This window comes from Cydia fagiglandana, chromosome 20, assembly GCF_963556715.1.
Source record: "Cydia fagiglandana chromosome 20, ilCydFagi1.1, whole genome shotgun sequence".
Taxonomy (NCBI): Eukaryota; Metazoa; Arthropoda; class Insecta; order Lepidoptera; family Tortricidae; genus Cydia; species Cydia fagiglandana.
The window spans coordinates 6,069,063-6,087,404 of NC_085951.1; the positions used below are offsets into that span (position 1 = coordinate 6,069,063).

Sequence of the window (18,342 nt, forward strand, 5' to 3'; positions counted from 1 at the left end):
TTAAGTAAGGGGGTGACAAGGAAGGTGGAATTTATTCAGCGTTGTGTCACTTGCGCCAGGCGTGGCTCACTCCGCGATTTCGTCGCTTTGCTACAGGTAGCTAAATCTCCATCCGTTCGACCCCAATTTTGGGGTTTGCCATAAGCCGCGCGTGGCGCTGTCGCCACCTAGCGGCCAGTGCTGATCGTGACAGACGCGTTTTGTTAGAGAGTGAGTCTTCTGTACCTAGTACTATTATCATACTATTATTTGTTCTGTGCTTGCGCCAACGTTGCGTCAATAAGCAGCAGCCATGGAGTTTGACTAGATGCCGACGCTCGAGAGACGCTTAGTTGAGGGAGGAGGGTCTCTAAGGAAGCTGGAAGTAGGTACTTAAATTAATTCTACGCAGACAAAATCGCGGGCAGTGGCTAGTCAAAGGATAATCATCATCTCAGCCATAAGATGTCCACTGCTGAACATAGGCCTCCCCCTTTTTTGGGGGGTGAATGCCATAATCGCCACGCTTGGCAGGCGGGTTGGCGATCGCAGTCGAGTACACCGAATTTGAGGGACGCTGCTGCCCGTCCACCGGTGGTCTTGGACGTAGTTTAAGGACATATATACCCGGGTCAAAGTCAAAGGATAATGGCATCTTATAATCGTTTCTGTTAGTGATTCTCGATGTGTTTGTGATGGTGGACGACGCCATGTGGAAAGTAATATCCACACGAAGAGGCATACACGATGGAGTACAAACGATTAGACTACACGGAAGATTGTCGTATTGATCCCGGTCTGACGTTTAAAATAACTCTCGTGTGCTATCAAAATTGTTGCAGACTCAACACATTATGTTTTAATACATTGTTTGATTAGCGTTTCTATCAACTATTGGCATCTTGGCTAGGCCCCCAAGTATATAAATTTGCCAGCCAAAAAACAACCATGAAGCTACGTAAATAGAATAGAATTTTGATTGTTATTGCTGCTACGACCCTACGACATCTTATATGATTTGGTAGGAACCTACGTCGACAACGTGGAGTATTCATTGTGGTATATATAATTATGTTTTCATTAAAAAGTACTTACCTCCTGTTTATAAATGTATTATTCAGACTTTGATCTCACTGGCCCCTGTCCTTTCCTCAGATTTCATGGTTTAAGTTATTTACAAAGAACATAAAACAATATTATCGAGTACGGTTTTACACAAATTTCACTATTATTATCATTATACTTTACTTTTATTAAAAATAAATATGAGTTAGACTTCATTGACCACTGAAATTGAATGAAATCAAATGAAATGTCTTCCTTCAAGGAATCTTGACTTCTCTTGACATCTCAATCAAATGTTGCGAATTGTGTAATAAACGCCATCTATCGGTGAGTAGCAAGTTTTAAAACAAGTAAGAAGTTATTTGAGATATGTTTATAACCGCAGATAAATGTTCAGTTATGACGTGATTACACTGGCAATATTTTTTATTGCTAGCAACCCTAAGTCATCAAATGACAGTTCGGACCATTCGAGATTCAAAAAGTTAACGGCAATTTCACCGGGCTGTCTCGATTGCCTACAATGGCATTACAAACTCTCAAAAACAAACATTGAAATATTCAAAACAATGATTTGAAGACTTCGTTACTAGTTTTTAGTTAGAAAAACAACATGGAGCCATCGAAGGAGGCTATCGCTGTACGGATTTCACGCTTGAACCGACAAATTTTAGGCAAAGTGTCTGCGGGGTCAAGTAAATTTAGTAAAAAGACAATAGACCGAGAAGCATTGCTTGATGCTCTCACAGTGCTTTACGATGAGTGTAACGATGATCCGGTCAAGAAATGTGATGATTTGGTTCGCGCCTTCGTGGATAAATGTAAGATATTCATTGTTTTATTATGCACCACCTGCCTTGCTGCAGGCAGCTGCTATTTGCATTCCATACCGTTCTCCGCTACCTTAAATGGCAATGTCCGCCTATTTCGGACTTCTACCGGTTATTTGTTATTATTTACGACAAGATAATGCCTAATTTGGTCATTTTGGCAATTTATTTACATATGAAAGCCTTGTCTAGCTAGGCTTATGAATTATGAAAGATCTCTAGCTAGTCATATAGCATATAGTACAAGTATTTTACTGGCTTATAATATAACTGGCTCTTTCATTACTAATTAATCAATTTCTAAAATAATCTTATGCTTGAATAGCCACATTACACAAGGTGTGTTCTGGTACTGATTTTCATACATCATGGAACTGGGAATTTCAGGGCAAAGATTTTTTTTAAAGTACTGATATTATCTGTTTTCTTGATGCTTTCAGTTTTTCTTATACCATCACTGGCTTATCAAAGCAATGAAAGGCAAAACATAACCATTCATGTTTAATTTGTACCATCATCATCATTCTCTTGCCCTTGTCCCATTCACTTGGGGTCGGCGCAGCATGTCTTTCTCTTCCACACCTCTCTGTCGCCCGTCATTTCATCATTCACTTTTAATTTGTACCATCGTAATATTTAATTTATATAATAGTTCCATGTAACAACAACTAAACTCTCCTCTCTTCCTCAAAAGAGATAATTATGCAGACAATGTGAATATAACATTTATTTCTTGATGCAAACATGTTTTACAGACCGCAGCACTTTGGCCGAGCTGCGCAGGATCCGTGTCTGCATATCGGACTTTGAAATTCTACATACCATAGGCAGGGGCCAATTTGGGGATGTGCATGTAAGTTTTATCTATGTATTGTTAATTTCTTCATAAACAGAAAATACTCCCTAGAATTTATTCATTTAGGTTGGCAAAAGGCAACCATAGCTTACTTAAAAAAATTTAATACCCAGACAGGTAACTTTTTAAAACAGACAATTTATTTACAGGATAAGTTCTGTTCCTTATAATTTAATTTGTATACATTTTATCATACCTAATTTTGATTACTGCCAAAGAATGAAGAAAATGGACTACTAAAGGGACCAGAGTACTAAAAATGCCTTTATAACTTTATAGCAGAAATTCGTATTAAACTGAAAAAATCTATTAAAACATGTTACAAGTGTTCAATCAAACATTATTTGAGAAGTTATATTAAACATGATTATATTAAGCAGGTTCTACTGTACTTCATTCTATTCCACCTTGTTTCTGGTAAAACTAAGAGCTAATAATTATATGTAAATACATCATGTTTGTTCAGGAATTTAGGCTTTAAGAAGCAGACAGTAAACAATGTTACCTCTCCTCTCCATGCAGATGGTGCGAGAGAAAGAGACGCATGACGTGTACGCGCTGAAATGCGTGCGCAAAGAAGAGGCGCGCAAGCGCGTCGTGGGCGCCGCGGACGAGCGCGACGTGCTGGCCGGCGCCGCGGGGCCCTGGGCGCCCAAGTTACAATACGCCTTCCAGGTACACAATACCGTCAACCGGGGTGAATAGGGATGGCTGGAGTGAATAGGGGACAAAATGAGATTTACCTGACAATGTCTTAATAACTACCCACACAAATTGTATCATCCGAAATCTCCTATTATCTTCAATCACATTGGTAGATCACATTTTAAGTCTTGTCCCTATTATACAGTACTAATTAGTTAGTAGGTACTTTTACGTGATTCTTCAGCAGACATAAACTGGTCGCTCTGTGAGCTGTAGACCTCGCGAACCCACATGGAAACTGACAAAAAAAAAACCTTATAATAATTGACTCTGCTTATGAAGTTTCCTTTGAATCGTTTGAGAAATTATGTATAGGAAAAAAACTGCACTTACGAAAGCATTTTTGCCCAAGATGGAATGGAGTGGCTTCGCGCTCAAGCGGTAAATAATATTCTCAAGTCAGAAGTCTCAAGAACCCTCAAGTCAGAGTTTAAGTCCTCAACCTCCAAACTAGTCCTTTATGTTCCTGCTAAATTTCATGGGAGTGGATACTGTCTACAGTACATAAGATATCATCTAATAAGATCTGGAACTTTTAAACTCAAGCTCAGCTACTAACCTGTTATGTCAATAATACATATGTAGAATTTTTTAAAGTGATTTATATTGTGTTTACTTCAGGATAACACGACTCTCTACCTAGTAATGGAGTTATGCTCGGGCGGCGACCTAGCGGGGCTCCTCTCCCGCCGCCACAACCCGCTGTCGGAGCGCGACGCCGCCTTCTACGTGGCTGAGGTGGCGCACGCGCTCAAGGCCCTCCATCAGCTCGGCTTCGTTCATAGAGACGTGAAGCCACACAACATCTTGATAGACCGGTGACTGTTCTGGATATAAATATGTAGGGGGGCGGAGATCTTCCGTCGCCACAGACCGTAATGGACGGGTTAACACATTAATTGTCTGGTATATCATTTCGAGTTCCTAAACGCCGTACCAGGAATACCACCCTCTTTCAAGTCCCACTGCACTCCACTAACTACGGCGCAAATGTCGTACTATCTCGCATTCCCCATCTTTATAATCAAGAGTTTGACTCAACGGATCCTTTTAATGGCCCTAAAAATAAATTTATAAAAGATGTATTAGATATATTGCTTAAAAAAAAGAGATAAAATATGATAGTTATTCAGTGTCCTACTGTAGGAGTTTTCATCATTGGCTTATCGTGTCTTAAAAAAAATACAAAATTTTGGTATCTTATGCAAGGGTATAACTTAAAATATAGTAAATATAATAGTTACTTTTTACAGGAGCGCAAAATAGTGATCTTTGGGTAAAGGAGTAATCATTATTAGCAAGAGCATTCTAAATTATAACAACTAATAATGTTAAGGCATTTACCTATCAAATTCATGCAAAATGGGTACCTACCTCTTTCACTTTTCATATTAATCATGTATCGATCCATTAATCACTTACTGTTTCCTATGTGGCTTGCACACTTTCACTTTAAATATTACCAGATATTACTTTGTTTTTAATAATAAATCTGTATATTATTTGTCAACCAACGGATAACTGTTATTGGCCTTATATTATGTAATAATACTTTGTAAGTTGTTGTTGTCCTGAATACCAATAAAATAAAAAAATAAAATAAAATAATTGCCAGCGACTCCCTAGGGGAGTCACTGTTCGTAGGCGCTTTTCGCTACATACAGTTTTTCCCGTATTATCAGCTACGCTCGTAGCGCGTAGCTCGGGCTGGCACTGAATGTGTTAAAAAGATAGTATATCTCTATACTAAGAAGCATAGTCTGTGATTTGCTTCATTTGGAGTAAATTTCGATGGATGGGTTTTTAGCACATTATTGGGAAAAGTATTTAACACATTAAAGTTATATACACAGCAAAAATGTTTGCTCCTCTTAATTTCACATTTGCCGCTTTCGCTATAATTTTTAATCTTATTCGTTTTTTTTAGCATTAGAAATATGGTAAACAATCTTGATGGGTTTTTTTATTGAAAACACATTTGAAAATATGTATGTAACAATTATGAATCTAATACGATAATTTCGTCGGGTGACAAGCAAAAGTCACTAACACCATTGAAATTATTGGACAATAAACCGTATTACAAGTGTAATAAAGTGCATTGTTATTTTAATTTTTTGATAGTACTTAGTGACTTTTGCTTGTCACCCGACAATTTATATTCTTCTGCTTTCATTAGTAATAGTTACTGATTGTGTCATGTATATTCTTATGCTTTCATTAGGAATAGTTACAGACATGTCAAGATCGCTTACCTTCTTTCTAATGCTAAAAAAAAACTATAATAGCGTAACAAGGAAGATAATCGAGCAACTGCTCTACCCCCCCAGATGCGGGCACGTGAAGTTGGGCGACTTCGGGTCGTGCACTCGTCTGGCGGACGGCGACACCGGGACCGCCGTGGGCACGCCGGACTACGTGGCGCCGGAGCTGCTCGCCGCCGCCGACTGCGCGCGCCGCCACGCCGTCTGTGCCGAGTGCTGCCGCGGGATTGAGCATACTGCGCTTGTGGGTGGCGTGCCTGTACCCTGTCCCTGTGCTACCGCTCATATAAGTTACATCGACAAAAAAAAACAGAACAGACCCTTTAAGTTTTAGGTTATCAGCTCCACGACATTCTCGCGAGATCAATACGTCCTATGGTTACGAGAATTTGGTACGATCTCCGTGCAAGTCGAATTTTGATTGAGGACTTCACGCACAGCTTGGTATTTCCTCGCGAGTGTAGGCAAGATTCCTGTGTGGCAATGTTTTCCTTCAGAGATATGAAAAGTTTATATAAACGTATCCAAAAATCTAATTTGGGATCGAAACCGAACGCCTTACTCGGCTCTGGTTTAAATGGTACACAAGTAATGTTTATTATGCTTAAAAAGGAAATACCAAATAAAAAAATTTAAACTCAAGAACAGTTGATCATATCACTAAGAAGAAATCTTTTATAGTAAACCTTTGGATAGTTGTCAACTGTAGCATAAAGCGATGTAACTTATAAAAGTGGTAGTACTTACCTTACACTCTTTTGATTATCCTATTCATCCATTATCGTTCCGTAATATTTATAAAATAAAGAGTTGGTGTTGTAAAATCGGCTCTACCTTTAATAATGCCAGTTAATGCATTTTTTATTACATATTAGTACCGTTCACAAAATAAACAAGCTAAAATCGTTATAATAAAACGATTCATTCTATGTAATGTGTACAAAATAATTACACTTATACCAAAAATTATTTGGTAAAACTAGCTTTACCATAAAACAAGAATTTGAATTATTTAAGTATAACTAGTAATACAGTTGTTGTACAAATTAATAGTACAGTTGTATTATTTGATAATTAAAATCACCAGAAAATCAAATCGTAGAGGTAATTACATAAAAGAAAAGTAGGTCAGGATAATTCAAAAGAGATCTAACCATCCGCAGTAGAACCTAACACGCCAGCACGCGGCGTATTGTCTATCTCTTGTAGTTATGGAATGGGAATGTCGAGGCATGACTGTAGATTCTAGTTTGCACTTGTTTTGAGTAGTTAGTAGATTTTAAACAGTAGTAAAATGTTGTAACTAACAAAGGTTTTCTGTAGAAAGTCCGCTTCGTGGCGCTGGTGTGTTTTACTAACTGGTGTGGTATTAGAAAAATACATTTAGAATTTTGTTTCATAATTTAGTTCCTATTCCTAGTACATTACAGTATTTTCAAAGCTCTAAAAGTTGACGCAACAAGTAGGCAACATTTATTTTACTCTAAACTTAATTTCCTTTTATTGTGCTTTGAAAATTTTAGTAGTAAGTATACCAAATGATGATGGAGTTGTGTTGCTAAATAGAAAAATGTAGTCTCTGGAACCTCAAGGAATTAAAAATCCAAAGTTTCACACACTGACTATAGTTCATTACCTACTAACCGTCGTCAGCGCAGTATTCCTTAAAAGATAAATTAAAAAAAAAATAGCTTTACACCATCTGAATAAAAAAAAATGGTTGTTAGTAGAGCTCTACAACAATTGAAGAACATGTGTCTTAAATTTCAAGGACTTTCGACTGCTTAGGCTGTGCGTTACGGACTTGTTTTACAGTATATAATGTTTGTGTGTGCAGTCCGCATGCGACTACTGGTCGCTGGGCGTCGTGGCGTTCGAGCTGGTGACTCTCCGGAGGCCGTTCTCCACGGGGGATGACGACTCCATTGCGACCATATTGAGCAATATACAAAAGTAAGTTCTTTTTCATATATCTTTTTGGTTTGATAAGTTACTAGAAATCATAGTGTTCTGCTACATGACTGTGGACCGCCAGCGACGTACACGGCGAAAATGTTTTTTATTTTAACAGATTTTTTTTCATTCAAAACTTTAACACATTCAGTGCCGAAAATCCGACTACCGGATATTTTATGATTTTGTTCCCAGGCCGGATGACCCGACAGTCGGGATCGTGGTACTGCTGTTTTATATGACGAAATTGTAGCGACCTGGCGCGGACGTCTTGTTTGGCTGGGTGGCAATGAATGTGATAAGTTACTAAAAATCATGGGGGTCTGCTACATGACTTTGTGGACCGCCACCCACACGGCGAATATGTTTTTTTTTTAACTGGGCTATGATTGTTTCATTCAAAAGTTTAAGGGGTCTATCAGATGCCTCGTGTAATAATAAATAACGTGTCAGGTACGAGCGATCCCCGGAGTCGGAGCCCCCCTTCGAAGCCCCTCCCGACGGGCCGTCCGCCGCGTGGCGCGCGCTGGTGGCGGGGCTGCTGCGCGTGACGCCCTCGCGCCGGTACAACTACCTCGACACGCTGCAGCATCCCTCGCTGGCGCATCTCTCCGTGCACTCCATACGAGATCAGGTAAGTGGCCGTGTATGGGTCTATAATCACTACATGAACTCCGGGATCGGAAGGTTGTTAATTTAAAAGTCACTGAATACCAATTAAAGTTTATTTACTGTTTGTGCAATAGTACAGTAATTACATTGTGTCCCTACAGCCGTATTCACTCAGGGTGGTGTTCCAACTGTTCAATGTGTATTTGCGTCTCACATTTTGCTTAGTGAGAGAGTGAGGCGGAATGCACATTGGACCAAGAAATTGGACAGGTGGAATACTAACCTTAGCTGTGTCACGGCTAAATCGTTAGAAAACTGACGGTCAATGCCATAAGAACCCGATACATTTTGTCAGGGAACTGATACTTGTGATTTGTACTTTAAAGCGCAACTTATCGCTTTAAAGTACGTACAAGTTAAAATGAAAATGCCCAAATATAGTACTTACTGTACGTAGTCGAATGAAATTACTGCTTAATCCTCGGCTCTGCTTGGCTTGGCTGCTTGGTCCTAGGTCTTCGTTTTTAGTTACGTCCAATCGACTTAACAGGGTATTCAATAAAACAAAAGGTTGACCGCAAAACACGGTAATAAAAATTCGTTAGAACTATCTTGAACGTAAAAACGTAAAAATTCGTTAGAACTACCAACAACAACACCCAACAACACAACAACAACAATAACAATAGACAACACAACAACAATACAAACTACAAACAAATAAATAAATATAAATAAATATTGAACAATAGATTAAAGTAAAATAGTTAAGTTGTGTATTGTCCGTGTCAGGCGCCGCCGTGGGTGCCGCGTGTGCGCGGGCCGGAGGACGCCACGTACTTTAGCCCGCCGCCGCGCGAGGCGCCACCAGTGTCAGCGGCGCCCTTCCGCGCGCGCCCGCCCTTCGCGGGACAGCTGCCCTTCGTCGGTAACTACACCACTATCAATACTATCAGAAGCATTCTCGATCGTGGCATCTACACTGGGTGCGCAGGCCAGAGGATGTTACGTGCTACTTAGAGGCACTTGCACCATCCCACTAACCCGGGGTTAAGCGGTTTAACCTTTAATCAAGTGTCAAATTGTACTGGTAACCATGGTAACTCCAGGTTTAACCGGTTAACCCCGTGTTAGTGGAATGGTGCAAGTGGCGCTTAGTACCTTAAGAGCGCACGCAGACAGAGAGCGGTCAGGAGTTCCGAGTTCAGAGTTCTGCGTTCTACCGAACGTACCGAGGGGGTCCCTTTGTTTCCCATAAAGTTTTAAGTCATAATGTATTGTTTGTCATATTATCGTTAGTCATAAAACTGAAACCGTTAACTTTTCAGGATTTTCGTAAGGTTATTCTATAGATGGGTTAGGTTAGGTTAGGTTTGTTTTATGGCAATCCTGAAAAGTTACGCGTTTCTGAGAAAAACCAATTATGACTAACGAAAATTCGGACAAACAATACATTATAACTTAAAACTATTTGGGAAACAATAGAGACCCCGTACCGAGTCTATAACAACAACGCACACAGCGGGCAGTCAGACCGCGGTGGTCAAAGCGGAACGTCGCGTTCTGAGAGTTCTATTGCCGCCGAGACAGAGAACGCCTGAACGCCGCGATGTCGGAGGTTGCTAACACAGAAAAGTTTATTGAATTAGTTAGGGAAAGGAGCTTATTATACGATTTAAGTGACGTTAACTATAAAAACTAGAGATGCACCGGATATTCGGTTACTTTCCGGTATCCGGCCATTATTTTAATATCCAGCCGGATACCGGATAGTGGCCTACTATCCGGCCGGATAGCAGATAGTAACAACGCTTGATTTCGGAGTAAACAAAATTGAAATAAGGAACAGTCACGATGATAATCGTACTCGTTTATTATTTTAAAACAATTTAAACATACCACTCGCTTGCACGCGCACTCATTTCGAACCTAGAATGAGTCCGCGCGAACGTTCACTACGAAACAGGTCAAACCTGCACAATGTAGGTATAGTTCCGCCGGCCGAATATTCGGCGGCCGGATGCCGAATATTCGGCCGAAGGTCAGGCCAATCAATCTTCTCGCGTGGGTGTACCCAATACTTTCTTTTCTTTTTAGAAGCTTCTAAGCTCCACAAGAGCAATAATTCTTCATCGGAAGATGAACCCGCTAGTGACATGTTGCATGTACGAAGACACGAACGAAACTAGAACGCGAGAATTTGAACGCCACTTGTGTGCGTCTGAACTCTTGAGCGGTCAACGGTCACCAGAACGCGGAACTCTGCTCTGCCTGCGTCTGCCGCTCTCTATCTGCCTACGTTCTAAAAATTAAAATGTTGTTTAGTGTTGAAATTGAAAGTATTGGACCGTTCTGAAAGGAGATTTTTTTATTTTTTTATTTTGCGTAATTTTTTGGCAGGTTACTCCTACGTGGCGCATGACGAAACCGAAGATAACTCTACGTCGTCGGGCTTCAGCGCGTCCCACGACTGCACCGCTATTGATCTCGCTACTTTCAAGTGAGTACTTGAATTTTGCATCAATACAGGCGACGCAATATACGTTCAGCGCCGTCTGATCTTAACTTGACTTTATCTGCCATTCTTTCGATAAATTTACGACATTTTTGTTAAATTGAGCTGTATCATGTAGCTGGCCGGAAGCAGGCGGGCTGTCGATCACGTGTCGCATTCATTCAGTCCAGTTCCCTAAAGTCGGAGCTGCAGGTTACTGTCCCGGTGGCATTCTCACACCATTCTCCTCAAACCTTCTTGTTTTCCTGCAGAACAGAAGGACATCTTTAAGTTCGACCTCCTTTAGTTCGTTTTCTTTCAGTGTGTCTTTGCTGAATGTATTATATCGCGGTGCCGCATACATAATACATGATGAGCTGTACCATACTGTATGTTAATATAACGAAGACATAATGATAACTTTACTCAATGCATCCAGGTCATCCGAGAAGCTCCTGGCATCACGTGGTCGCGAGATCGCGTCGCTCCAGAGCAAGCTGGCGGCGGCCGAGGCCGCAGCTGGCGCCGCCGCGGAGAAGGTGCGGCGCGCCGCCGACGCCGAGCACGAGCGCACGAGGGCTCGCCTGCAGGCCGAGATCACCGCGCTCAGCCTGCAGAACAAGTATGTTTTGTTTAACACACCCGCAGACAAGACATCTTCCACACTGAGCATAGTAGCTCTACCCCCTCTGCCACAAATACGGTAGTTTGACTCCATTTTCAAATCGAAAGTGTCTTTGTGTGACGTCCGTGTCTTTGAACGGACCAATCACGGCACGGCACCTCGCTCACCTAGTCCCCCGCACCCCCGTATTTTTGGCAACATCGCAGTTTCATAAAATAATTGTTCTAAACTCCGTCTAGAGGATTCCTAGTCTATAAACACGCCTTACGAAGGCTTCTATAGATATCTACTGTAAGAAAATTTGATTAGGTTCAGCATAAAACACTGTTATTATACAATTTCCGAAATAAACATGTTGTAAACTGTCGACGTCAAAGTCAGTGGTGCACGTCCAGACTGTCCGCACTTTACTCTCGCTAAGCGGTTTGCTTTGTTTTGGTACCCGAAATTTCGCAAGTTACCTTATCATTTTAATATATCATTGGACACTTACAACTCCAAAGATGTAGCCATTGCCAATTTACAAAATCCTTTACATTTTTAGGGTTCCGTACTCAAAGGGTAAAAACGGTCCCTATTACTAAGACTCCATTGTCCGTCTGTCTGTCACCAAGCTGTATCTCATGAACCGTGATAGCTAGACAGTTAAAATTTTCACAAATGATGTTTTTCTGTTGCCGCTATAACAACAAATAAGTACTAAACTTTAACTTAAACTTTTTTTAAATAAACCCAACCCCGACATGTGCATGTAAATTCACTGAACTATATTTCCACATTATTACAGACGTCTAGAACGCCAAATAGAAATCGAGAAAGAAGAGCGCATGGCCCTGGAGCGCACCAACCAGGAGCTCGCCTCCGCCGCCTCCGAGCGGAACAGCGCCGACCTGCGCGTGGCCCAGGCGCAGAACGAGGACCTGGCGAGCGAGCGGGACGGCCTGAGGGAGGACATGGCGCGGCTGGAGGCGAGAGTGAGCGAGATGCAGACCGAGTGCGCTAGGGCTGTCGCTGCCGCGGACGCCGCGAGGGCGCAGCATAAGCATTATAAGGTGTGTGATTTAACCTTGACCTTCCAAACCAAACGAGAATGTCCTTATGTTTACAAACAACGCAATGAAAAATGTTTAACTCTGTCCAAAAGATTTTTTGTTTATTTTTGTTCTGGTCAGGATATACTAGAACAAGCTCAAGATTTAAGGCACAGAACGCTGACAGAGCTCAACGTGCGGGCGATCGTGAGTTACAGTAGCCTTGAAGTAGTTTAGTTAGTTGGTACTGGTAGTTATTAGTCGCTGCTATGTATGTACTTTAATTGGTTTTGTTCAACTTTACAATCATTACATAGTAGTAGGTACTTTAGTAGGAATCGGAATGGCATAGATAAGTTTTTTGTTGGTAGCAAAAAATAATCAAATAGTTGTCGTATCATATACAAGCTTGTAGTAATTTCAGTTTAAAAATAAATGTACGTCGTAGTTGCTACTAAATATTACATTAAATTAAATTGTATAAATCTGTAAAAATTGCTTATAGATTATATTAGGTCATCGCTTAATTCGCTCAGTAGCTAAACCTAACCTTGCTACCTATTCGACAGGACACAATAGCAAAAGAGCGCGCGCTCCGCCGCCAGACCCTCAGCGGGGGCGAGGCCGAGAGCCGCGAGGCGGGCGCGCGCGCCGCCGCCGCCGAGGCCTCCGCGGCGCGCGAGGCCCGCGCCCGAGAGCAGGCCGAGAAGCGCCTCGCCGAGGCCGAGGCCGACGCGAGAGAGTTGAGGAGAGAGCTGGAGGATGTTCGAAAAGAATTTGCCTCCGTGCAGGTATGTCTTACTTTATTTATTTGACAACATATTACTTTGAAGTCACAGTTAAAGAGCAGTGATGAGTCCGTCAATCATACGTCCCGTATTAAAAATAAATTACAAGTTGGTCGGTGGGATCAATATGACATTGATTATTGTATTCGATAACATTAGGGATGTGTAAGATTATCTTAGTATTTCCTTCAAACATGATTAAAAATGTGATCATTTCCAGTAAAAAGTTTGTACTTGTAGGAATCTTTGGGCGAGAAGCAGCGCATGGCGACGGCGTCCACAGAGCAGCTGAAGGAAGCTCAGCTGCAGCTCACGCAGGAGCGCGTCCGAGCTTCCTCGCTCGCCGCTCAAGTGCAGGTAGATATAAAATGCCATAAATTTACTTAAGACAAAGTGACTGACGCCGGACAGCAATCTTTAAGGAGGCACTCAGCAAGAATACAAAGTGGTACTAATACAGAAATTCATTGACTTATAACCACTGATAGATATTGAAATATTTCATTTGTTGTATGTAGGAGCTCCAGCGCAGTATTCAGGAAGCAGCCGCTCGCGAGGCAGCGTTGGAGGAGCAGTGCTCCCGCACGGAGGCGCGCTTCAACGAGCGCCTCGACGCGGCGGAGGCGCGCGCCGCTGCCGCCTTGCAGGACGACGCGAGGCACCGGGAGAAAGTTCGTTGAGCTCTTTAATTGTTAATTCATATGTAGGAACATTGAAAATAATATAATCTATATGGTGGATCCACACAAAAAGAGCCGCCTTGTGAGGAGATTGCCGCGCGAAACAGCTCGGTCTATGTAGCGGGAACATGTGGACAGTTCCACGCCGTCATAACGCACCGTCAGCCACCAACGTCAAAAGAAACGAAAATTATCGTCAGAAAAGGAAAATAATCGTAGCGTGGAAGATCATTTATTCAAATCTCATTTGAGATTTTAGTAGAAACGGCTTCACCGCTATCAAATAAAACGTTCACGAAACTATTGACACCGTCAAGACGGCCGTCATGCAAATATGACGGCATCACTTTCCTAGGAAACCAAAACATGGTAACATGATAAACACAACATATTTTTAATATATTTTTATTTATTTATTTATTTATTTACATAAGGAGATCCAACAGCTAACTAAATGACAATGGAATCTTAAATAGATATATAGAGCCAATTACAGGAACTCGCAAATAGATATGTAGTAAAAACATATACTTAAGTAACACGCATCACACACACACACACACACACACACACACATCGCACACATGAAAGAGATAAGACTCAAACCAAAACTAACAACATTCGCTTACATAATCAAACCCTACTACCGGTGACAGGACACCAATTAAATAGTGTAAAAACAAAGAAAAAAAAATAACTGAAAAACTAAGAACAAAATAAAGTGTTATGTTATAACTTAGATACTAGTTACATATACAAAGCACTCACTTACGAGATAAATAAAAAGTGCCTAATTGAAACACATTTCCGTCAATTTACGCCTCACGGAGGGAATGTCGCAATTAAATATATCAATATCAAGCTCTTTCGTTAGCTTATTCAAATTACGGCTCGCACGGTTAAGAAAACTATTACGTCTGTAGTTGGATGATGTTCGCTTTAATGAGATAGGAGGAAAGTGTCTTTTTAACCGAGAAGGGGTTACGAATGAGATCTGCTGGAGCAATTCCGGGCAATCTATTTCACCAGTTATGATTTTAAGGAGGAATATAACATCAGCAATTTCACGTCGTTCGAATAATGGTACCAGATGCTGTTTCCTACAAGTAACTAAGTAATCAGTTCGATTAGAGGGGCACTTAAGTTTATGTTTATATTGTATATATATATATATATATATATTTTAATAGCCTGGTTAAGTGTCCCACTGCTGAGCAAAGGCCTCCCCTCGTTTCCTCCACTCGACCCTGTTTTTTATAGTTTCCCGCCAATCCGGATAAAATGCGTCCAAGTCGTCCCGCCATCTCCCTTTCGGTCTGCCTGCACTCCGGCCAGCACCATCTATGGTGTTCCGTGGGTCCCACTCCGTAACCATTTTGGCCCACCTTTCAGGGTACATGCGGCAGACATGTCCAGCCCAGTCCCACTTAAGCTTAATATGTATTATATTCACGATTAATATCACCATCCCCATTGAGCATTCATAATATTGCACGTGACCAGGTGAACACCCTCGAGCAGCTAGTCCGGCAGCTAGAGCGCGAGGTGACGGCGCTGGAGAGCCGCTCGTGCGTGCAGTGCGAGGCGCGCGGCACGCCGCACGGCTCGCCGCACAAGTCGCAGAGCGACACGGAGAGCTTGGCGGACGCGCAGCACTCTGCGCAAGTATACGTGCTGAAGGAGCAGTTAGAACGCGCCGAGGCGCAGCTACAGGTCAGTACCTACTTCTACTACTGGTCACTCAAGCTACACGTACCATAACTAGCAGCCTTAGAGCATCTTGTATCTGGAGATGCCATCGCTGTCATTTTCTTTACGAAACAGTCTGCCGATTTTTGCGGGGGAGGGGACGTCAAATGTATTGCTATTTCTACATGATTTTTACGTAATGTACAAATAGCCATGTCAGTCCATACAAAAGTTTGCACAATTGTGCAAGATTTCGGCAGAGGGGTAAGCTCTTATAGCTCTCCAGCTATTAAATGCTCTAAGCTCGCAGCACATAAACACGTCTAGTGATAGCGTGGACCAGGATTATGCTTAGGCACACGGGCTGAAGGTAAATAGATGAAACGCACTATTTTTAAGTACTATATTTCTACCTATATTAGGATAACATGTCTGGAAAGGTGGATTGAAAGGTACCGCTTGCGAGATAGCAAAATAATGCATTTTACTAAATTTCGTCTTTGTTTCAGACGCGTGCGGAAGAAATAGCCGCTCTACGCCAGGAAGCTAGATCTGCTAACTTAGCCAGATGGCGCAAGGTGACCCTCTAAAATACTTCTAAACACCTTCTAAACCCCCACCTTCTTCTTCTTCTTCTTGTTCTATTTTATATCTCACAAGAATATTTCAATAAATTGAAATATTGCTATTCTGTTTCTAGTTGTTCAGATTATCCTCTTGAACGCATTTTTTTCATATAGTTATCAAACACCCCATGAATCCTACATATTTCAAATGGTTTCTCAGGAGCGCGAGTTCAACGACCTCTCATTAGAAGCTAAGTCAACCGCTCGCGACCTGAAGCGCGCGGAGGAGCGTTTAACCGCCGTCCTCGAGGCCAAACGGACCGCCGAGAAGAAAGCGACTGAAGTCCAGACTGAACTGGATGCACTGAAGCCTCAGTACGAGCAGGCGACCAAGGAGGCCGAGAGGGCCAAGCAGCAGTTAGCTGCGTTGCAGAAACGACATGAGACGGCTCAAGCCGAAGTTGATCGGTATGTATCATTATTAATCAATAAAAAATGGATAAAAAAATTCAATATAATGATTGGGTGAACTAGGTGGCAATGTACTACCTCGCGTTAAAGCTTGACAATCCAATTGCTTCTTAATTAATGGCGCTGACGATTTTTTCAGCGTACGTATGATGAACGGAGTTAGCCACACGATAAAGCAAACGACACTTTAATACCACGTCATTAATTATATTTTTCTGCTGTTGTATGTGAGTTAAACTTTCATAGATCTCGCAACGACATCCGTAAGCTGAAGAGCGAGCTTCAATACAGCGAGAAGCGCCGACTTCACGCCGAGGAGCAAGAGGAGATGAGCAGCCGCGAGCGCGCGCAACTACGGGACGAGAACGTGGAACTACGCGCACACAACACCGAGCTAGCGCAGGTAACACCGCCGTGGCTCACGGCCTTCATTGTCCAGAACTCGCAACGATGTCTGTAAGAAGAGCGAGCTACAATACAGCGAGAAGCGCCGACTCCACGCCGAAGAACAAGAGGAGATGAGCAGCCGCGAGCGCGCGCAGCTCCGGGACGAGAACGTGGAACTACGCGCACACAACACCGAGCTAGCGCAGGTAACATCGCCGTGGGTCACCACCTTCATTGTCTAGAACTCGCAACGTTGTCTGTAAGAAGAGCGAGCTACAATACAGCGAGAAGCGCCGTCTCCACGCCGAGGAACAAGCGGAAATGAGCAGCCGCGAGCGCGCGCAGCTCTGGGACGAGAACGTGGAACTACGCGCACACAACACCGAGCTAGCGCAGGTAACACCGCCGTGGGTCACGACCTTCATTGTCTAGAACTCGCAACGTTGTCTGTAAGAAGAGCGAGCTCCAGTACAGCGAGAAGCGCCGAATCCACTCAGGAACAAGAGGAGATGAGCAGTCGAGAACTTATTAACCTTTTGGACGCCAATGACCGATATATCCGCACCGCAGGTCCAGTTCCAAAGACGGATTAATCGATCACAGACCAAAGAGCAACATAGACCTACGTGCATATGCATTACGTTCAATTTCATTTTTGACACTTCGGTGACGTGGCGTCTGAGTGACAGCTTTTGTGTTTGACACGCTTTCCATAATGTAAAGTGAGCTGTACAGTCGCCATCAGATATATCGGAGCGGCCAAGGTGCTCACAAATATCTGAGCACGCCTCTATTGTCAGGGCGTTTAGAGTGCTTGTTCAGATATTGTGAACACCTTGGCCGCAACGATATGTCTGATGGCGACTGTACATTGAGAGTGATGACTTTATATACTGAAAATAACAAGAGTAGCGACGAGAGCGTCCAACTGCGTGCGCACAACACCGAGCTGGCGCAGGCTAGGGCAGGGTACAAAGATAACTTGCAGATAAACTGACCGTAGTTATGCAGAAAACGACCAACTCAATTTTTTAATCAATGAAGAAAGCGACCAAAGCTACTGAGTTAGGGTGTAAGTCACTTTGACAAAAATAAAAAGTTAGTCGCTTTCTGCAGAACTACGGTCAACTATACCTGCATTATTCAGAAATCTGAACGACATCTGTAGAAAGCGAGCTCCAGTAGAGTGAGTAGCGACGACTTCACGGCTTGTTTTCTCTCATAAATAATCTTCTAATACCTACTTTAATGAGTCTATTGATTATTGAATCATACTTCAGTACTTAGATGTCATAGTTGTCATACATTTAATCTTCGCTAAACATAAATAAACAGCTATTGTTAGAC

The 18,342-nt window shown here is 42.3% G+C and overlaps 1 protein-coding gene across 1 annotated transcript in view; it reads left to right on the forward strand.

Moving 5' to 3' along the window:
• Positions 1-1,498: 1,498 nt before the first annotated feature.
• The window catches only part of LOC134674724 (citron rho-interacting kinase-like), a 34,029-nt gene continuing 17,185 nt past the window's right edge, over positions 1,499-18,342 (forward strand). Inside the window, exons 1-19 of the mRNA XM_063532851.1 lie at positions 1,499-1,865; positions 2,630-2,727; positions 3,253-3,405; positions 4,057-4,253; positions 5,766-5,943; positions 7,537-7,652; positions 8,106-8,286; positions 9,057-9,192; positions 10,665-10,764; positions 11,198-11,380; positions 12,171-12,435; positions 12,556-12,621; positions 12,984-13,205; positions 13,443-13,559; positions 13,721-13,873; positions 15,386-15,595; positions 16,081-16,149; positions 16,358-16,605; positions 16,855-17,011. Of these exons, the coding sequence (XP_063388921.1) occupies positions 1,658-1,865; positions 2,630-2,727; positions 3,253-3,405; positions 4,057-4,253; positions 5,766-5,943; positions 7,537-7,652; positions 8,106-8,286; positions 9,057-9,192; positions 10,665-10,764; positions 11,198-11,380; positions 12,171-12,435; positions 12,556-12,621; positions 12,984-13,205; positions 13,443-13,559; positions 13,721-13,873; positions 15,386-15,595; positions 16,081-16,149; positions 16,358-16,605; positions 16,855-17,011 (3,057 nt within the window). The 5' untranslated portion in view covers positions 1,499-1,657. The remainder of the gene's footprint in view (positions 1,866-2,629; positions 2,728-3,252; positions 3,406-4,056; positions 4,254-5,765; positions 5,944-7,536; positions 7,653-8,105; positions 8,287-9,056; positions 9,193-10,664; positions 10,765-11,197; positions 11,381-12,170; positions 12,436-12,555; positions 12,622-12,983; positions 13,206-13,442; positions 13,560-13,720; positions 13,874-15,385; positions 15,596-16,080; positions 16,150-16,357; positions 16,606-16,854; positions 17,012-18,342) is intronic.